This window comes from Ranitomeya variabilis, chromosome 2, assembly GCF_051348905.1.
Source record: "Ranitomeya variabilis isolate aRanVar5 chromosome 2, aRanVar5.hap1, whole genome shotgun sequence".
NCBI lineage: Eukaryota > Metazoa > Chordata > Amphibia > Anura > Dendrobatidae > Ranitomeya > Ranitomeya variabilis.
In genome coordinates, this window is record NC_135233.1 from 252,438,620 (window position 1) to 252,460,480 (window position 21,861).

General features: G+C 44.3%; 1 protein-coding gene and 1 long non-coding RNA gene across 2 annotated transcripts in view; one reads left to right on the forward strand and one right to left on the reverse strand.

Annotated features, from left to right (window-relative positions):
- Positions 1-21,861, reverse strand: part of LOC143805373 (uncharacterized) — a 191,373-nt gene that overhangs the window by 101,308 nt on the left and 68,204 nt on the right. The window lies entirely within an intron of this gene.
- The window catches only part of ENTPD2 (ectonucleoside triphosphate diphosphohydrolase 2), a 100,240-nt gene that overhangs the window by 74,280 nt on the left and 4,099 nt on the right, over positions 1-21,861 (forward strand). The window contains exons 5-8 of the mRNA XM_077284616.1: positions 7,588-7,815; positions 14,881-15,150; positions 15,493-15,612; positions 18,360-18,497. Of these exons, the coding sequence (XP_077140731.1) occupies positions 7,588-7,815; positions 14,881-15,150; positions 15,493-15,612; positions 18,360-18,497 (756 nt within the window). The remainder of the gene's footprint in view (positions 1-7,587; positions 7,816-14,880; positions 15,151-15,492; positions 15,613-18,359; positions 18,498-21,861) is intronic.

Genomic DNA, 21,861 nt, shown 5'->3' on the forward strand with positions numbered 1-21,861 from the left:
GGCGTAAAGCCCTGATCTCAGGATTGTTTGGGGGTCCCAGTGATCAGCAAGTTATCCCATAGCCTGTGGCTAAGGAATAATTTTGTTATTTGAGAATAACCCTTTTAATAAGTTATGATGGATTCCTTATAAATGCTGCGTTTGCTATTCAGCTTTTATGCACAGTACAGACCAAAAGTTTGGACACACCTTCTCATTCAAAGATTTTTCTGTATTTTCATGACTATGAAAATTGTACATTCACACTGAAGGCATCAAAACTATGAATTAACACATGTGGAATTACATACTTAGCAAAAAAGTGTGAAAGGATTTAAAATATGTCTTATATTCTAGGTTCTTCAAAGTAGCCACCTTTTGCTTTGATTACTGCCTTGCAAACTCTTGGCATTCTCTTGATGAGCTTCAAGAGGTAGTCACCGGAAATGGTTTTCACTTCACAGGTGTGCCCTGTCAGGTTTAATAAGTGGGATTCCTTGCCTTATAAATGGGGTTGGGACCATCAGTTGTGTTGAGCAGAAGTCTGGTGGATACACAGTTGATGGTCCTACTGAATAGACTGTTAGCTGTTTTTTTTCTTGCCATAATATAAATTCTAAGTAAAGAAAAAACATTAAAAAAAAAAAATGGCCGCCGCGATCTCCATCTGCGGCCTCCCGCGGCCATTTTCCTGAAGCCCCGTGAAGCAGAGCACTCCAGCGCGATCTCCATCTGCGCACGCGCGGCCTCGGGAAGATGGCCGCCACCACCGAAATTCAACCCGGCTCTGCTGCTCACATTGCATTCCGGGCCACTGCGTCACCTCACCGGTGGAAGGGACCCTGTGCACGCCATGCCGCACCTCTGCCGTCGCCACACCACTGCTCAACCCCCCCCATGGACACCAGGCCGTGGCGTCGCCCACCTAAGCAGGAAGGGACCCTGCTCAGGTGCACGCCACACCGCATCACCCCACCTCTGCCGACACCATGCCTCCTGTGACCCTGCTCTGCCACCGCCAGCCTTCAGCTAAGGCTACTTTCACACTAGCGTCGTGCACTGCACGTCGCTATGCGTCGTTTTGTAGAAAAAACACATCCTGCAAAAGTGCTTGCAGGATGCGTTTTTTCTCCATTGACTTGCATTAGCGACGCATTGCCACAAGTTGCAACCGTCGTAAGACCGTCGGACTGTCGCCACCAAACGTTGCATGTAAAGTTTTTTGGTGCGTCGTGTCCAGCATTTCCGACCGCGCATGCCCGGCCAGAACTCCGCCCCCTCCTCCCGGCACCTCACAATGGGGCAGCGGATGCGTTGAAAAAAGCATCCGCTGCCCCCATTGTGCGGCGCTTCCACAGTGTGCGTCGGTGCGCTGCAACGTCGCATTGCAACGTGCAGTGCACGACGCTAATGTGAAAGTAGCCTAAGATACTGTAAATTCGGACAATAAGACGGACCGCCATCTTATAAAAAATCTTTTTTTCTGCAATTTTCACCCCAAATTTGGGGTGCGCCTTATAGTCCGAAAAATACGGTAATTATATTAGTCCGGCCCTCTAAAACCATCCCAATTTCTCATGCGGCCCCATGGCAAAATTAATTGCCCACCCCTGAGCTAAAGGGTCTGGAGCTGGTCCCAGATATGGCATTTGCATTTGGAAGCTGTGAACCCACAACATGCAGTCACAGAGGCTCTCAATGGGAAACAAACAGACCATCATTACGCTGGGAAAAAAAAATCCATCAGAGCAGAAATGTTAGGCTAGGTTCACATTGCGTTAGAGCAATCCGTTTAGCGCTAGCGGATTGCGCTAACGCAATGTTTTTGTAGGGGCCGCGTTTAGGGGTCGCACTAACGTCCCCGCTCTCGCAGATCCCCGATCTGCGAGAGCGGGGAACGGACCTCGGGCGCGTCGCGGACGCTGCAAGGAGCGTCTGAGGCGCGCTACAAAAGAACGGCACATCGCTAAAAAAGGCCGAAAAAGGCACGCGCTAGCGATGCGCTGCAGGCGAAATTTACATTGCTGTCAATGGGTGCGCTAACGGACCCGTTGCACGGCGTTAATTGCGACATTTTCGCCGTGCAACGCTGTCCGTTAGCGTGCACACATTAACGCAATGTGAACCTGGCCTTAGGAGCGGCCAAATCAGTAGTTTGGTAAATTCTACAAAAAATCTTGGTGTCACGAATAACAGCCAGGAGAATCGTACATGCTGCCTCCAGTCGTCAGGACAATTACACAGTGGGCTGGCGAGATGGATGAGCACGCTGCTGCTTCCATTACTAGGTTGGTCATTGGGAGAACCCACAGTGATCGTATGGTATATACACCTCCGGTTCCAAGTGTGTGTGTGTGTGTTTTGGCCCTTTCCAGAGATCTTGAAAATGTAAATCGTGTGACTAGGAAGTAAAAACTCCATATTCTCCTTATGAAATCCTATCTGACTGGGGGAAGCAGTTACACTGCTTGGTCTTCACAGGGGGTCATCCTATATGAGCTTGGATACTAGCTGGTGAGGCTGGACCACCTGCTGAGCTAGGTGTCATTTTACTGCTGCACATGCTGAAGGAGAATTGTAAGCTGCCATTAAATGCCCCCCCCATATTCTTGACACTTGGGTACTCCAAAAAGGCCCAGACGTCCACGGAAGACAACAGTGGTGGCTGATCGAAGAAAAACCCCCTTCAGTATCTAAGCCTATTGAAGACTTCATGAAAGCAAATACAGTGGGTTCACCACAAGGTACAAACTATTAATCCACCTCAAACCTAGGCCAGATTAGAGTTTAGATGTGTTTGGCAAAGACACCAGCCCAGTTCTGGAAAAGCATTCTATGGACAGATGAGACCAAGATCAACCTGTACCAGAATGATGGGAAGAAGAAGAAAAGTATGGCGAAGGCTTTGAATGACTCGTGAATCAAACCAAAGCATAATCTCTGTAAAATGGGGTGGAGGCAGTGTGATGGCCTCATCATGTATGGCTTCCAATCGCGCTGGGTCACTAATGTTTATCGATGATGTGACTGAAGGATGAATTGTGAGGTGTATAGGGTGATATTTTCTACTCAGATTCAAACAAATGCAGCAAGGTTTATTTGGACAGCGCTTCACAGGACAGATGGAAAATTACCCAAAACATACTGTGAAGACAATCCAGGAGTTTTTAAAGGCAACAAAGTGGAATATTCAGCAATGCAGCAGATCTCAACCCTATCAAGCATGCAATTCACTTGTTATTAGGGGGTTGCCTGATCTAAAATGACTGCATACTTGTGAATCCTCCCAGTGCACGCACTGTTCTGTGAGGATTTACTGGTGTTCATGCTGGGAATGGCGGTCAGTTATCTGGAAGTATGTGATATGCATACTCCTAGCCAGAACCAGGTGACTTTCTGGCTTTGTGCAATACATGTGTATTGAGTGTGCTGGAAACAGTCTAGTTGGCTTCTGGCCTGGAGTATAGACATTAGCGAATTTCATCAGCTCCCTCCTTATTCGGCAAGCTGTAGCGCTTACTGAAGAAGCTGCAGCGGGAACCCGGATACATAGAGCGCTCCTATAATCAGGTGTCCGGTGCCGCAGCTGCATGTCGCGGCTGTGTGACAGTCACGACACATGCAAGGAGAGCCTGTGTGTCGTGACTGTCATGCAGCTGCGGCGATGGATACCTGATTATCGGAGCGCTCCAGGTATCCGGGTTCCCGCTGCAGCTTCTTTGGTAAGCGCTATAGCTTGACGAATAGGAGGAAGCCAAAAATATTCGCTCATCTCTACTGGAGTATGCATATTGTATAATAATGATCATGTGACAGCCGTTCTCTGCGCTGACATGGGTGAATCCACACTGCACTCAGTACATGCCCCAGGAGGATTCGCCAGTCTGCAGTCACATACAGTGACTTGTCATTTTAGACTGTACAACCCTTTAAGACAAAACTTAATGCAGAAAGACCCACAAACAACTGAAGTAAAGGCCGGCAAACATCGCAAAGGAGAAAACCCAGTGTTTAATGACATCCATGGCTTCAGGCAGGCATTCCCTGCAAAGGATTCTCTACAAAGTATCAAACATTAACATTTTTGTTCAACCCCTTTAGTTGAACCTGAAAGTCTCCACTTCAATTGCATTTTGGTTGTTTTCATTTTAAATAAGTGTCACGTAGAGCCCAAATCGCAAAGGTTCGGTCACCAAATATTTCTGGACCCAACTGTAACCTTGAATTCTAAACTCCCTTACAATCTACATGGAATGCTAAATCTTAAGACTATTCTGAGTACAATTAGATTTATTTGCCGGTGTCAGGTTTCTAATTATTTAATATGTCATGTGAAAAACTGCAGTAACCTGGCCGACTGGTTGGAACCTGTATATTACTCTTGGCACATAAACTGTGTATAAAGCTACAGGGTCTCAAAACAGGAGAGTCTGTGTTTCCTTTCCGAGTGATAAGTTTCTGTATCCCTTGGATGTCTCTGTGGATCGGGTCATTTATGTGATTTGCTTGCATAAATAGATCCTTGTATTTACGTTCTATACCTGGGGGCTGCTGCTTTTTGTGTGCAAAGGGACCTTTTACGTTTATACATGCCTGGTATGAGGGGGTGATAAACTGTGTATATTCTTTATACATACAGTATATTTTCTAATGTTATGCATCTCCTGAACTGAGAATTGTAGGGTCTGAATAGGTGAACACTCATACAGCTTGTCCATAGAAGTAACATTAATATACACTTTTTTTTTTTTTTTTTTTCAGCTTTGGACAATCACAGTTTTAGACAAGTGATTTGACTGTGAGGAAACCTGACAATAAGGCCCCTTCCACACGTCCCGTGTCTCCGGAACGAGTGGTGACAGTTTTCACACGTACACACATTCAAATGAATGGGTCTATGCACATGTCAGTGTGTTTCCACGGACCATGTGTCCGTGGGCAAAACACGCTGACATGTCCGTTTTTTACCGTCAGCACGGACGGCAAAACGTCCCACACACGGAGAACAAACTTTCATGTCCTCTGTGTGACACGGACAGCCGCCGGGGAAGAAGAGCTACTGTAAGCGCTGTTCCCCAGCGGCTGGTGCTGAAGCTGGCTGTCCCCATTCTCCCCTGCTCTAGAGAATGATGAGCGTTATATTAAAGACCCAACGACAGCAGGTGTGAGATTTTGGAACTGTTAACCCCATCAACCGACACCTGCTGTCACTAAGAACAGTGGCAGTAGGTGCGGAGGATGGGGTTACTCCACAGCCACCGGCTGCGATCGTTCGGAAATAAATGAATGAAAATCATGACGTGGGTTCCCCCTATTTTATTAACCAACCAGACAAAACTCACAGCTGGGGCTGCAACCCCCAGCTATCAGCTTCTGCAAGGTTGGTTATCAAGGATAGAGGGGTCCCCACTCTGTGTTGTTTTTTTGTTTGTTTGTTTTTTCCAATTATTTTAAATAAAAAAAAAAAAAAAAAAGGCATGGGGTCCCCCCCATTTGACAACCAGCCTTGCTGAAGCTCACAGCTGGGGGATGCTATTCTGAGACTGGTAAGGGGCCATTGATATGCCCCCAGCCTAAAAACAGCTGCCTAGAAAAGGCGATCTCCTGTAACAAAAATTAAAATAATAAACCAACAATATAGCATGCCTTTCCGTCATTGTGTCGCACGCTGTAATCCAAGTCTGGGAGCTAAATGGTTTTCAACCAGGACGGTGCCAAGATGCAACCTTCCCGGCTGAAAACCACTGGTGAATGAGCCTGTTGAGAGCGCAGCATCATTCACCAGCGGTGACATCAAAAACCGTCCCAAAAGCCACCACCTGCTGTCGTTAGGACTTTAATATAACGCTCAGCATTCTCTTCTGCTCGCCGGCATTGTAGGGGAGAATGTTGACAGCCGGCTTCAGCACCAGCTGCTGGGGAACAGCACTTACTACTTCCCCGGTGACTGTCCGTGTGGTACTGAGGCCACACATGGGTGGCACACGGCTGCTACACGTGTGCCACACGTAGTACACACACGGACACTGATATCTCTGGGACAGGACATGTGAAAACAGGCCTAGGTGTTGCTGCAGGGAAAACTAACACTAACGGACAAATTCAGCATTACACAGTTCTCACTTAGGCTACGTTCACATTTGCGTTGTTGTGTGCTGCGACACAACGCACGCAAAAACGCATGCAAAACGCAGCGTTTTGTGACGCATGCGTTAATTTTTTTAGCGCAAACAAAAAAGCAACATGCTGCGTCCTCTGCGCCCTGACGCTTGCGCCAAAAAAACGCATGCGTCACAAAAAGCAAAACGCATGTCCATGCGCCCCCCATGTTAAATATAGGACGCAAATGTGAACGTAGCCTTTTAATAGTGGACTGTCAATGTAATGCACAATAGTCTTGGGTCCTCCGGAGTGAGGGGATGCGCTTCTATAGACGCTATAATGGACAGATTCTCTTTGATATAAATGAGACAGATTTATAGTGAAACAGGAGTCCAAATTAATATAGTTTTGTGCAAATTGGTCTTATTCTGCTGCGGTCAAACATTTAATGATCGGGAATTTAGGTATTGAAATAGTTAAGTGCCCTTTTCAAGGGAGGTGTTTTTTTTGGATACAAAATACCCCAATGGTATGAATCTCAAAAACGATCTATTTATTGAATAATACTATTTTAATAACTGCATTATAACTTTTCCAAGACCCTTCTCTTTTAGCACATACAATCACCAATGCAACATATTCAAATATTTGTATACAGCTTTACGGATTGGTTTTAATGGATCTCAAATGTTGTTTCTATGATCCTTTGTGATTGACTACATGCGTAACACAGCAGAAAGGAGTTGGGTGCTTTTACTTTACCTTGTGCCGTTTTTAATGCTTTACAAATAAAGCATATTTTATATATTTAACCAGCTTAACATGCCATAGACCTTTTTCGTTACTGAGGAGCAATGAATGCTGCAACCCCTTACAAATATTTAGGCTATAGAGAAGGAACTAATATAAAACCAAAAAAGTTCCCAATTGGGTCTGGGTAGAGTAATAAATATGCCCAAAAGTACCAATGAGGAGAAAAACTGGGGTATAGATACAAATTAATAATTTTATTGCATAAATATCAATGGAAATTTACAGACAAACAGGTGATACGATGCAAAAGACAGTTAAAGAGAGTCAGCAGTATAAACATGGATAGATGCCGAACAGAGAAAATTGAAAAACTGCATGGCCACCGGCATCGCAGCATAAGGTGCAAAAAGCAATAATAGCACCTGAAGCACTGCACTAATGAAAGTCTGCCGTCAGGAGTTAAATATCAATAGGGAAACATGGTCCACGTAGGTAAAGGTAACCAATAAGTATAAATAACCAGTCAATACAGCTAGTTACACATAATCCACTATAGAGAAGGAACTATATGCCTTCCCCCTTCCTTTCTTTTTTTTTTTTTTTTTTGAGGAATTGGCACTGTGCCTATAGGCCCAGTTTATAATAATGTAAACCTGTAAGATGGTTGGCTTGTACATTCGACATGTTTCTGCTGATATATACACTTCAGAAGTACAGTGAGATAACTACCTTCTTCTTTCATTGGTCCTGCAGTACAGCTGGATTGGACAGTGGCTCCGGCCAAAGAAGGGGACACTGGGAGCCATGGATCTTGGTGGAGCATCAACACAAATTACTTTTGAAACCTCAGACAAGATTGACAATCCGGAGAATTTGGTAAACCTGCGATTGTACGGCCAGTCCTATCGCCTGTACACCCACAGCTTCCTGTGCTACGGGCGAGATCAGGTCCTCAGGAGGGTCCTGTCAAAAGTGCTAAAGGTAATATATGTTGTAAAGGTAATATATGTTGTATCCTTAACTGAAGTGGTTATCCTTACACCGTACTAGCAAAAATAGGTTCAGGGCTAATTTGGTACTATATATTTAATACACTGTAAGGTTAGGTTCACACATAGTGATCTCCACTGAGCACTGTATCGTGGTTCCCATGGAAGTCGCAAAAAAAAAAATCTCTATAAACAAACCAGGATTCCAATAGTAACCCAGACTAGGCCCCGCTGAAGCCTTTCACTATTGAGGCCTACAGTTACTTTAGACAATGGTCTCCGTCTTGGCAGTTTTTTTTCCACTTAAAACAAGGACATTTTTTATGCATGTCTATTTGGCCTTCGTACATGTTTTTTGTGCCAAGACTGAGGCCAGCCAGTGTCTAAAACTACCCCGTCATATAATGATTGTGAATGGCTGTATTGGCGTTTCCTGGTCAGTATTTTATCTCCTGTATTTGTTCCCCTCCTGATTTCGGCTTCTAATCAGCGAAAAAATTATAAGAAACACGTCATCACTTCTGTATTTATCACCCAGTCCTGGTTTTGGCTTACAAATACTGATGTAAAATACTGAACATGTGAATGTGAGCTAACAGTGAAGACCAGAGAGCACCAATTGCTGATGTTTAATTTCTTAAATTGCTGTCAATCTACTTGCTCCAATTCTTGCACCAATCGACCACCCCACTACACGCAACTCAGTGATGGCATGCCACTGAGTTAACCTGGTAGTTGGTGACATGCTGAAGGCCCCCATGGCTGCAATCCTAATACACCAGTAACTGCTAATAGCCATTGTTTTCAGTATATACTGTAAATTGTGATGCCATAGTATTGCAGAACAAGGGATCAAACAATCAGAGGATCAAGTCTTTAAAAAAGAAGAAACAAGAAGTTGAACTACTTTTTGTTTCACAGCACTTGGAATTTTTTTATTTTCAATTTCCAGTACTTGATAATATAAAATGAATGGTGTTCTCCAAAAAAAACTCTCATTTGTATAGCTTTGGCCTGAAATTTTTTTTTTTTTTTTTTTTTTTTTTAAAGTCCTAAAAATCACGACCTTTGGAAGAAGGGGAGGGAAAATGATAGCAAAAATTGTCTACGGTAGGAAGGGGCTAAAAACCAATGGCTGTCTGATTTTTCTCCTTGTAGAAGGATGTTTATGACCGTTGGACAATGATTGAGATTAGGTTTATGGCAAAATACCAACAGTTAAAAGATTTACAGCACCATCTAGTGGAAACTGTGTAAATGCACCACAGTAAATTTTTCAGACACTGTGAAAATAAGCTGCAAATACAACACTACATAAACCGTTTCTATTTAAAGGGATTGTGTGGGATTTTTATTTTAGATGTAGAAATTTTCAAACAACGCTATAGTAGCCCTCCACGGGTCAAGCATTGTCCCAGTCTTTGTTGACGGGCTGCATTGGTGACGTCGCACCTACAGAACGCTTGACCACTACATCCAATCACTGGTAGCTCATTCTGTTTGTCGGCATCACAGTGGGGGCCCAGATGGCGGCGGTCTGATTTACTGCGCAAATTACGCGCAGGAGCAGTGAATCATTCGGCTGATCCCGGTAGCAGATGCGTGACGTGTCTACAGGCAGAGGAAGCCGGTCACATTAAAGGGGTTTTCCCACGAACGAAAGTTCATTTTAAAAATTGACTGTGTCTGACCATGTACGGAGCATAGCACATCTCCTGGGCAGGGGAGGAAGCAAAAGATAATACTGACATTACAGCAGGGGATCACAGTGGATTCATTTTGTGATGTAAATATTTCACTGACTGTTTTAAAACAATATTTTACCTCACAAAATGTATCCTCTGCGATCTCCTGCTGTAATGTCAGTATTGTCTTTTGCTTCCTCCCCTGCCCAGGAGTTGTGGTATGTTCGGTACATGGTCAGACACAGACTATTTTTAAAATTAACTTTTGTTCGTGGAAAAAACCCTTTTAAAAAGCGAATATTAACGCCAACATGGCTCCTCCTAAAAAGTATGACAATGAAAGGAAAGCAGCAAAGGCACAACGTCGAAGACCACAAAAGGCAAATGAGACTCTTGAAGAGTGACAGCATCGCTGGGACAAAAACAATACATATAAGCGTAGGCTTCAAGCACATGAGTCCCCTGATGCAAAAGTCATTAGATTATCACAGGATGCCATTAGGCAACAACAGCGCCACATGCCTGCCCCATCGTGACATTACCGCCCTCCCGATGCGATCACAACAGGTCTCCATCTAGTGTCAAAATAAAAATGAATCCCACACAACCTGTTTAAGGTTATGAATCTTTATCATAAAATAAAGAAAATCTGAGAGTGGGATCAATTCTCCAAACCGTCTATATGGGCATGTAGGGCATTGGAAGCTGAATAAAAATATCTTTACATGTGATTTGATGAATCCTTCCTGAAAAATCTACATTTTTCTTAATATGGAAATGAGCTACAGTAGATCACGGTCAGTCATTACATGTCTCTCACTGGTAATTCACCCTTTCATTCAGTACAAGCTCTGGAGGCAAATTCTAAGATTGAGCGATGACCTGCCCATAGATCGTAACGGCAGATTTACGAATTAAAATGTGGATTTATCTGGAATAAAACGTCAGATCGCCGACATCAAGTTATCGATTTATTCATCTTCCTAGACCTACATGGCCAAATAGACGGCTTAGAAGGGTTGATCTTATTGACAGATTTCCTTTAACATGGGAATCCTCTTGTGTGCAGTAACGTAGTGCATGCTGGTAGAGCCTCGGTATCCTGTATCCCCTTAAAGACCGCCAATAAGCCTTTTAACGGCGGCAGTTAACCCTTTCACGACATGCGCAGTAATAGTACGGCGCATGTCGGGTCCCCTGCTTTGATGTGGGCTCCGGCGGTGAGCCCACATCAAAGTCGCGACATGTCAGCTGTTTTGTACAGCTGACATGTGCGCGCAATAGCGGCAGGTGAAATCGCTATTCACCCGCCGCTATTAACCTGTTAAATGCCGCTGTCAAACGCAGACAGCGGCATTTAACTACCACTTCCGGCCGGGCGGCCGGAAATGACGTCATCGCCGACCCCTGTCACATGATCGGGAGTCGGCGATGTGTCAGGACAGTAACCATAGAGGTCCTTGAGACCTCTATGGTTACTGATGCCGGCCTGCTGTGAGCGCCCCCATGTGGTCGGCGCTCACAGCACACCTGCATTTCAGCTACATAGCAGCGATCTGATGATCGCTGCTATGTAGCAGAGCCGATCAAGTTGTGCCAGCTTCTAGCCTCCCATGGAGGCTATTGAAGCATGGCACAAGTAAAAAAAAAATGTTTTTAAAGATATGAAAAAAATATAAAAAATATAAAAGTTTAAATCATCCCCCTTTCGCCCCATCATAAATAAAACAATTAAAAAAAATCAAACCTACACGTATTTGGTATCGCTGCGTTCAGAATCGCCCAATCTATCAATAAAAAAAAAGCATTAACCTGATCGCTAAACAGCGTAGCGATAAAAAAATCTGAAGCGCCAGAATTACATTTTTTTGGTCGCCGCGACATTGCATTAGAATGCAATAGCAGGCGATCAAAAGAACGTATCTGCGCCGAAATGGTATCATTAAAAACATCAGCTCGGCACGCAAAAAATAAGTCCTCACCCGACCCCAGATCACGAAAAATGGAGACGCTTCGGGTATCGGAAAATGGCACGTGTGTTTTTTTTTTTTTTTTTTTTTTTTTAAGCAAAGTTTTGAATTTTTTTTCACCACTTGAATAAAAAATAACCCAGACATGTTAGGTGTCTATGAACTCGTAATGACCTAGAGAATCATAATGGCAGTAAAAGTTTTAGCATTTAGTGAACCTAGCAAAAAAGCCAAACAAAAAAGTGTGGGATTGCACTTTTTTTTTGCAATTTCACCGCACTTGGAATTTTTTTCCCATTTTCTAGTAAAGGACATGGTAAAACCAATGGTGTCGTTCAAAAGTACAACTCGTCCTGCAAAAAATAAGCCCTCACATGACCATATTGACGAAAAAATAAAAAAGTTATGGCTCTGGGAAGGAGGGAAGTGAAAAACGAAAACGCAAAACCGAAAAAGGGCCGCGACTTGAAGGGGCTAAGGGAACTTAAACCACAGCGCTGTTAATTAATGGCACTGGAGAAAGTGTATAACGCCCCCCAGAGAACATGATTCGGAACAGTTTTTCCTGACCCCCGAGTTGCGATCGCCGGTTATTAACCGTTTACCGGCGGTCGCAAAAAAAAAAAAAAGCGATTTGCCCTTTAATTTCTCTGTCCTCCGATGTGATCGCACATCAGAGGACCGAGAAATAGGGGGATCGGGGACCCTGTTATACTTACCGGTGTCCCTGGGTCCTCCTGCTTCTTCTCCTGGCCGCCGACATCTTCCTCCGGGAAGAAAATGGCGGGCGCATGCGCAGTGCGCCCGCCATGATCGGCCGGCAGAGGAAGATTCTTCCTCTTGTTTTATTTTGGTCACTGTGAGATCCTATCACAGTGATCAAAATAAAAAAAAAATAGTAAGTAACCCCCCCTTTATCACCCCCTTGGTTAGGAAAAAATAATAAAATTTAAAAAAGTATGTATTTCCATTTTCCAATTAGGGCTAGGGTTAGGGTTGGGGCTAAAGTTCGGGTTAGGGTTGGGGCTAAAGTTAGGGTTAGGGCTGGGGTTAGGGTTAAAGTTAGGATTAGGGTTGGGGCTAAAGTTAGGGTTAGAGTTGGGATTAGGGTTTGGATTAGGGTTGGCATTAGAGTTACGTTTGAGATTAGGGTTAGGTTTGGGGTTAGGGTTAAGATTAGGATTAGGGGGGTGTTGGGTTTAGGGTTTTGATTAGGATTAAGGTTAGGGTTGGGATTGGGGGTGTTTTGGGATTGGGGTTGTGATTAGGATTTTGGGTTGGGATTAGGGTTAGGGGTGTGTTGAGGTTAGGTTTTGAGTTAGAATTGGGGAGGTTTCAACTGTTTAGGTAAATCAGGGGGTCTCCAAACGAGACTCAAAAAGTCAAATGGTGGTCTCTCCCTTCTGAGCTCTGCCGTGCGCCCAAACAGTGGTTTACCCCCACATATGGGGCATCAGCGTACTAGGTACTAGTTGGACAACTTTTGGGGTCCAGTTTCTCCTGTTACCCTTGCGAAAATAAAAAAAATTGGGGGCTAAAAAATCATTTTTGTGAAGGAAAATTTTTTTATTTTCACGGCTCTGCGTCAAACTTCTGTGAAGCCCTTGGGCGTTCAAAATGCTCACCACACATCTAGATAAGTTCCTTGGGGGGTCTAGTTTCCAAAATGGGGTCACTTGTGGGGGGGGGTTCTACTGTTTAGGTACATCAGGGGCTCTGCAAACGCAACATAATGCCCGCAGACCATTCTATCAAAGTCTGCATTCCAAAACGGCGCTCCTTCCCTTCCGAGCTCTGCCATGCGCCCAAACAGTGGTCCCCCCACATATGGGGTATCAGCGTACTCATGAGAAATTGGACCACAAAATTTATTGGGCAATTTATCCTGTTACCCTTGAGACCTCTATGGTTACAGATCCCCGGCAGCTGTGAGCGCCACCCTGTGGTCGGCGCTCACAGCACACCTGATTTTATGCCGCATAGCAGCGAACAGCAGATCGCTGCTATGTAGCAGAGCCGATCGTGCTGTGCCTGCTTCTAGCCTCCCATGGAGGCTATTGAAGCATGACAAAAGTAGAAGAAAAAAAAATGTGAAAAAAATAAAAAAAAATTAAGTTTAAATCACCCCCCTTTCGCCCCAATCAAAATAAATCAATAAAAAAAAAATCAAACCTACACATATTTGGTATCGCCGCGTTCAGAATCGCCCGATCTATTAATATAAAAAAGCAATAACCTGATCGCTAAACAGCGTAGCGAGAAAAAAATCCGAAGCGCCAGAATTACGTTTTTTTGGTCGCCGTGACATTGCATTAGAATGCAATAACGGGCGATCAAAAGAACGTATCTGCACCAAAGTGCTATCATTAAAAACACCAACTCGGCACCCAAAAAATAAGCCCTCAACCGACCCCAGATCATGAAAAATGGAGATGCTACGAGTATCGGAAAATGGCGCAATTTTTTTTTTTATAGCAAAGTTTAGGTTATTTTTTACCTAAGTGGTGAAAAAAAATTCCAGTCATGTTAGGTGTTTATGAACTCGTAGTGACCTGGAGAATCATAATACCAGGTCAATTTTAGCATTTAGTGAACCTAGCAAAAAAGCCAAACAAAAAACAAGTGTGGGACTGCATTTTTTTTGCAATTTCACTGAATTTGGAATTTTTTTTCCCGTTTTCTAGTACACGACATGGTAAAACCAATAATGTCGTTCAAAAGTACAACTCGCCCCGCAAAAAATAAGCCCTCACATGGCCATATTGACGGAAGAATAAAAAAGTTATGGCTCTGGGAAGGAGGGGAGCGAAAAACGAACACGGAAAAACGGAAAATCCCAAGGTCATGAAGTGGTTAAATGTGAGATGGTCCATAAAAAAAAATAAAAAAAAATGGTTTTGTAAATTTTGTTGTAAAAATTAGAAATTGCTGGTCAACTTTTAACCCTTATAACTTCCTAACAAAAAAAATGTTTTTTCCAAAATTGTGCTGATATAAAGTAGACGTGTGGGAAATGTTATTTATTAACTATTTTTTGTGACATATCTCTCTGATTTAAGGGCATTAAAATTCAAAGTTTGAAAATTGCTGAATTTTATTTTATTTTTTGCCATATTTCCATTTTTTTTTTTCATAAATAATCACGAGTAATATCAAAGAAATGTTACCACTAACATGACGTACAATATGTCACGAAAAAACAGCCTCAGAATCAGCGGGATCCGTTAAAGCGTTCCAGAGTTATAACCTCATAAAGGGACAGTGGTCAGAATTGTAAAATTGGCTCGGTCCTTAAGTACCAAATTGGCTCTGCACTAAGGGGTTAAACTAGACTATATATATATATAATATTTAGTACTAAATTAAGTTGTTGTGTTTTTGTTTTGTTTTTTTGTCTTTCAGGAACAAGGTTACTCATCCAATGTTCAGAATCCATGCTGGCCAAAGAATTTTAACAAGTCATTAACATTTGAGGATGTGTATGACAGTCCATGCACGGCGAGTGAGAGGCCTCCGAACTATGACCCCTCAAAGTCCTTGTTAATGAATGGCGGTGGGGACGCAGAGCAGTGCCGGGGACTTGTAGAAAACCTTTTCGAATTTTCTGACTGTCCATTTTCCTCCTGCTCCTTTGATAAAATCTTCCAGCCCAAAGTGTCTGGGAATTTTATTGTAAGTTATAAAAAGTTATCTACTTCTGAGGTTCTAATTCTGTATGATCTCGGGAAAGCTGGTTGACTGTCAATGCAGCTACAACAGCCCCTTACCCCCTGGGGTCATAGCCCAGCATAAATATAGGAAAGTTGTTTTGTGGGTCTGTTTCTGAGAATTTGCATTTACTAGGAATAATATTTCATTCAAAATTGACCATATACTGAATTCTTGACAAATAATACAATTAGTGGAGTTGCCTGCTATTGTCATGGAAATTTTTATAGTCACATTTTATCATGTATTAAAGTCCATTCTGTGAACTCACAACTTAGTGCAATAATAGTTATTGTTCTCTTTCAGGCTTTTGCAGCTTTTTTTTACACCGTAGACTTCATAAAATCTGTGATGAACATGCCAGTTAACTCTCTAGACGATCTGCGGACAGCGACCGATGCCATCTGCTCCTCCAGTTTCAATGAAGTGAGTCACTGTAAACACACTCAGCGCAGTCACTCAATATCCCTATGGAAAATCTTGATTCGCAAGCACTCATTTACTGTAATTGTAGAACTCCTTTTTTCTCCAAATGCACTGGAGTTTAGTGCTAAAATATATAATAAAGCAGCTGCTGTATTGCACATAGACTTTGGTACAGTGGATACGTATCACCCATGGCTTAGATACACTGGCTTGGATATAGAGTTCTTCTTGCTGGACTAAGGTGTTCAACTTTTTACGTGAAATAATTCCTAAGTGTGTACAGTGCTGCTCATAATTATTGGCACCCCTTAATTTTTTTCAGAGACTGTGCAATATCTTCAGAAATAAATGGAGATATACCAAAGTTATATCTTCAGGATTTTTTAATTAGTGGTCCAAAGTAATACAATAAAACATTGTTTTTCAGCTTACATATTGCAATTTCAAAGAAGAAACAAAATAATGGGCAGCAATAGTCACCCCTAATTAATACTTGGTTGCGCACCCTTTGGCACTGATGACAGCCTCCAAACGTTTCTTGTAGCCATCTATAAGCTTCTTGCACTGCCCAGCTGGTATTTTCGCCCACTCTTCTTTTGCAGTTTGTTCAAGCTCTTGAATGTTTGCAGGGTTCTTTTTCCCAATGGGAGATTTCACCTCACCCCAAAGAGTTTTCAATGGGATTGAGGTCCAGACTCATTGCTGGCCATTTTAAAACGGTCCTTTTTTTAAATTTATTTATTTTTTTCAACCATTCCTGTGTACTTTTGGATGTGTACTTTTGCCATTGTCTTGCTGGAGGACCCAAGATCTTTGACTCAAACTAAGTTTTCTTACACTGGGTAGGACATTTCACTCTAAAATCTGATATTTCATTGATCTTCATCATTCTTGTGATAACAGTCAAGGCCTCCAGTACCAGACGCAACAAAACAACCCCACAGTATTATGGATCCTCCACCATGCTTAACTGTTGGTATGGTGTTATTTTCCTTATAAGCTTCATTGCGCTGTCTGTAAACAAACTGTTGCTTTGCATTGCCAAAAAGCTGTCCTCAGAACATTTTCCCAGAAGGATTGTGGTTTGTCAAGGTACTCTCTGGCAAAGAACGGTCATTCCTTTTTATCTTTTTCATCAGTGGTTTCTTCCTTGGCCTTCGCCCATAAAGCTCTTCTTGGTTTCAACAAGTACCATACGCTGCACACTAAACCATGACCCCAGACTGTTTCAGGTGGGCCTTCAGGTCTTTGGATGTTTGAAGCAGTGTTTTGCTTTGTTTTTTCACCTTTTGCACCAACCTTCAATGACATTTCTTGCCAATTTTACATTCTCCCCCACCCCGTCTGGGGAGGTTCTTAAAGAGAACCCGTCACCCCCCCCCCCCCCCCCCCCCCCCAGTCGTTTCAAACTAAAAGAGCCACCTTGTGCAGCAGTAATGCTGCATTCTGACAAGGTGGCTCTTTTAGTTCTGGGTGATGTAACTTGAGAAATAATCAGTTTTATAATTTGTCTGAAGTACCTGGTCCTCAGTCAAGTGGGCCGGCATTTCCCCCCTGCTTCAGACAGCACACTGCTGTCACTCACATCTTCTTGGCGCCGGGCGCCGCCTCCTCCTCACCGCTGTTTTCAAAAGTAGCCGGCGCCTGCACTCTTTTCCCCTGCCTGGTGCAGGCGCAGTGAGCGCTGGCCGTCTTTCCTCATATGCAGCCCAGCTGACTGCGCCTGTGCGGCCGCCCTACCTGTGATTCCCAGCCCCGCAATGTGAATAAATCATAAGTCACTGCGAGGCTGGGATTCACAGGCAGGTCGGCCGCGCAGGCGCAGTCAGCTGGGCTGCATATGAGAAAAGACGGCCAGCGCTCACTGCTCCTGCACCAGGCAGGGGAAAAGAGCGCAGGCGCCGGCTTCTTTTGAAAACAGCGGTGAGGAGGAGGCGGCGCCCGGCGCCAAGAAGATGTGAGTGACAGCAGCGTGCATTACTGCTGCACAAGGTGGCTCTTTTAGTTTGAAATGACTGGGGGGGGGGGGGGGGTGACAGGTTCCCTTTAACGGTCCAATGCTTCGCAAACTTCTTAATAACATTGGTATCCCAATTTCAGCAGTGCTCAAAGTCTTTCGGGGATGGCTTTATACCCTTTGGATGTCTTGTGTTTGCTAATAAAGCGGTTTTGATGTCCTTGGACAGCTCCTTTCCTCTTCATCATTCTGACAAAGGAATAGGGCCTACTATGTGGCTTTTTAAAACACTGAAGTCACCATTCATTGGCTAATTCATGTCACATGGGCACAGACAATCGCAGGTGATTATCATTTGTGATTTACCATAGCCGAATCAAAATGTTTCCATACTAATTTAATGTAAAGAGTGCCCACAGCAAGCTCTTTTTTGTTGTTGTTTCCCTCTCATGGTTTTGTTTTTTAAATTGTTGCTTATCATTTGCGCTCTTGTATTTAACACAAGTGCTCTATACAAAAAAAAATCACTTGATTCATTTTATTTTTTTTTTCAGGAGATATTCCACATTATGTACTTTAAACTTCATGGGTGCCAATATCCTATGAGCAGAACTGTATTTAATCCATGTATAACTGATGCGGAGGCTAGCTAGTCACATGTGATTTTGTGGTGCTCCCAGTATTGGTCCAATAACTTCAACTTGCTAAAAACGAAAATGTTAGGTGCGGTACGTATTATCAAAGATATAACCCTGGGAATCACCTTTTTTTTTTTCCTCCTCCTCTATAGCTTTCCAGCAAAGCTCCTGCAAGCGTGCAAAAGCATCTCAACGGTTACTGCCCCACAGCTAACTTCGTATATCTGCTGATCAGCAAAGGATACAAATTTGATAATGAAACCTTCCCCGACATCAGCTTTCAGAAGAAGGTGGGTATCTTTATTAAGGTGACACGGGTCTCATAAATTGTCACTATTCACCTGGCTTTTGAGTCTATCCAGTGCAGTATTTACCACAGGGGTCTCCAACTCTGCTGGATGTATGGGCCGCACATAGAAAATAAGAATTTAAGAATTTTGAATCTATAACTTGAATTTTTGGAGGGCAACATTCTTTGCAGGTCAAAGTGACATTTTTCGTGATACCATTTTTTTTTTTCAATACACCTTTTTGAACATTTTTGCCGTTTTTTTATTTTATTTCTTTTATAGGTTGGGTTGTTATGGATGTGGCAATAACAAGCGTACACTTTTTTTTTTTTTTTTGTTTGCTTCCTTTAGTTTTTATATAAAACAGCATTTTTAGTGGCAAAATAATTTATTTATTTTTTTAAACTCAATCTTGTCGTTATTTGCCCCATACTTGTCTCCATCCAGGTCCCCATATTGTAGTTAAAGTATATACTCGAGTATAAGCTGAGATTTTCAGCCCATATTTTTTTTAGGCTGAAAGTGCCCCCCTCTGCTTATACTCGAGTCATTGTCCCAGGGGGGTCGGCGGGGAGGGGGAGTGGTGGCTGTGACATACTTGTAGCGCCCCCACTGCCGCAGGGCCGAGGGGTACCGGGCCTCTGAGTCTCTGCTCTGGGGTTGTCACGGTTGCTAGACCCGGTCCGTGACCCTGCTGAGGGGCGCCCAATGAAAGGTGTGGGTGGTGATGCTGTAGTGGTGCGGTGCAGGTCGCAGTAAATAACGAGGACACCAGGTTGCAGTCTCTTTACCTCTTTACTGAAGGCTTCAGGATCCTCGGTCCGGAATACGGTTAACCGGGCTGTGGGAGTCCGGCCGGTCCGATGGCACCTCAAGAGTTCCCTTTGCAGGTGGAAATCTGTGCCTACCTTCTAGCGCTTTTGTGTTGTGGTCCTCCCCTGCTGTGCTTACGGGATAGTCCCCACAACTGTTGTCTGTTTCTGAAGTTCCCTCACAACTCGATTATGATGTTCTTCTTCGTCCCCCAGATGATATGGCTAGGATGCACCCGTATGACGGGTAGGCTCGGAGCTCTTCCTGAACCCTAGTGTCGCCCCTCTCCTGTTGTTGCCCCCTATGTCTTCTTAGGTGATTTGGGTGAGACAGCCCGCCTATAACTGACTGTCCTGCCGTAGGTTTGAAGTAATGCTTGGAGCCTAATACTTCCTCGGCGTTCCGGCCACGCGCCTCAGTAGGATGTTGCCTCGTCTTACAGCACGACTCCTACTGGTGTTTCTCCTTGTTGTGTTGATCTCGTTTCTCACTCAGCACAATAAACCTCGCTTCTTGTCCTTTCTTGGGGTACCGCCGCAACGGAGTGCAGGCGCGGTCCCGTAACGTTCTTTCTGTTCGCTAGGCCTCTGTCAGGATCCCACCCCTGACAGGGACCCCCCTGAATCTTCCCCTGCAACACCCTCTGCCACAGGATGTTGCCTGGTTCCAACCCAGTCAGCTTTCTCCCTAACTTCCTATCCAACCCCCAGTTTTACCAGATTGTGAGGAGTGGCCTAATACATAGCACCCTTAGCTCCCTCTGGAGGCCAGACTGTGAAGTGTATTGGTGTCTGTGATACCTGGTCAGGTGAACTCCTTCAGTGCCATCAGACGTACCATAGCCCCCCTTAGCGGCAGAGCATCAGTACTGCAACGACCAGGACTCTGGGGCGCTGCATACTCACATGCTCCTGGCATGATCCCTGCATCTTCGATGGTCTCCGGGCGCTGACAGCTTCTTCCAGCGTTGAGCAGTCACATGGTACCGCTGATTACAGTAATGAATATGGACGCGACTCCACTCGCATAGGGGTGGAGCCGCATATTCATTACTGTAATGAGCGGTACCGGTGACCGCTCAACGCTGGAAGAAGCTGTCAGCACCCGGAGAAGACCATCAGGGAAGCTGCTTTGGACCGCGCCGGGAGCAGGTGAGTATAATGGGGAGGGTGAGCAGCATTGCGTGATATTCACGTGTCCTCATTCCGGCGCCGCTCCCTCTTCCGCGTTGTCTGCTGTGACGCTCAGGTCAGAGGGCGCGATGACGTGGTTAGTGCGTGCCCTCTGCCTGAACGTCAGTGCAGAGGACGTGGAAGACGGAGCGGCGCCCGGCGGTGGAATAGGACAGGTGAATATTGCAAGTGCCGGGGGCCTGAGCGACGAGAGGTGAGTATGTCTTTTTTTTTTTTTTAATCGCAGAAACAGCATATGGTGCAAATATATCTATGGAGCATCTTATGGGGCCATAATCAGCATTTGTGCAGCATTATATTGGGCAAATGTCTCTATGGAGCATCTTATGGGGCCATTATTAACCTTTGTGCAGCATTATATGGGGCATATTTTAATATGGGGCATCTTATGGGGCCCATCATGAACTGTATGGAGCATTATATGGGGCTCCTGATTCAATATGGATATTCAAAAACACTTAACCTACTGATATCTCAATTAATTTTACTTTTATTGGTATCTATATTTTTATTTTTGAAATTTACCAGTAGATGCTGCATTTTCCACCCTAGGCTTATACTCGAGTCATTAAGTTTTCCCAGTTTTTTGTGGCAAAGTTAGGGGTCTCGGCTTATACTCGATTATATACGGTATATCCCCTATTGTGCCATTCTTCACATACACATAAGAGGAAGGGGGAAAAATTGGACACACATTCAATTGAAATATATTTGCAGCGCCCCAGAGTTCTGGTCGTTGCAGTACTGTGGCTCCGCCACTATGGGGAGCTATGGTGCGTCTGATGGCACCGAAGGAGTTCATCTGATCAGGTATCACAGACACCAATACATTTCACAGCCGGGCCTCCGGGGGGAGCTAAGGGTTCTATTCACTAGGCCACTCCCCACCATAGTGGGTAAACTGGGGGTCAGGCAGGAAGTTAGATCAGAAAGCTGACTGGGTTGGAACCAGGCAACACCTTGTGGCAGAGGGTGTTGTGGGGGAAGATACAGTAGGGTCTCTGCCAGGGGTGGGATCCTGGCAGAGGCTTGGCAACTTGAACGAACGTAACGGGACCGTGCCTGCTCTGGGTAGCGGCGGTGCCCAAGGAAGGATCAGAAGCGAGATAGATTGTGCTGAGTGAGAAACGAGATCAAGCATTAGGAGAATACCAGTAGGGGTCGTGCTGTAAGACCGAAGCAACACTCTACTGAGGCGCACTACCGGTGGCCGGAACGCCGAGGGAGTATCATAATATCTAGCTTCAAGCAATACTCTAAACAGCGGCAGGACAGTCAGTCTAAGGCGGGCTGTCTAACTCATATCACCTATGCAGTCTTGGGGGGGCAACTTGTGGAGAGGAGCGACTCTAGGGTCC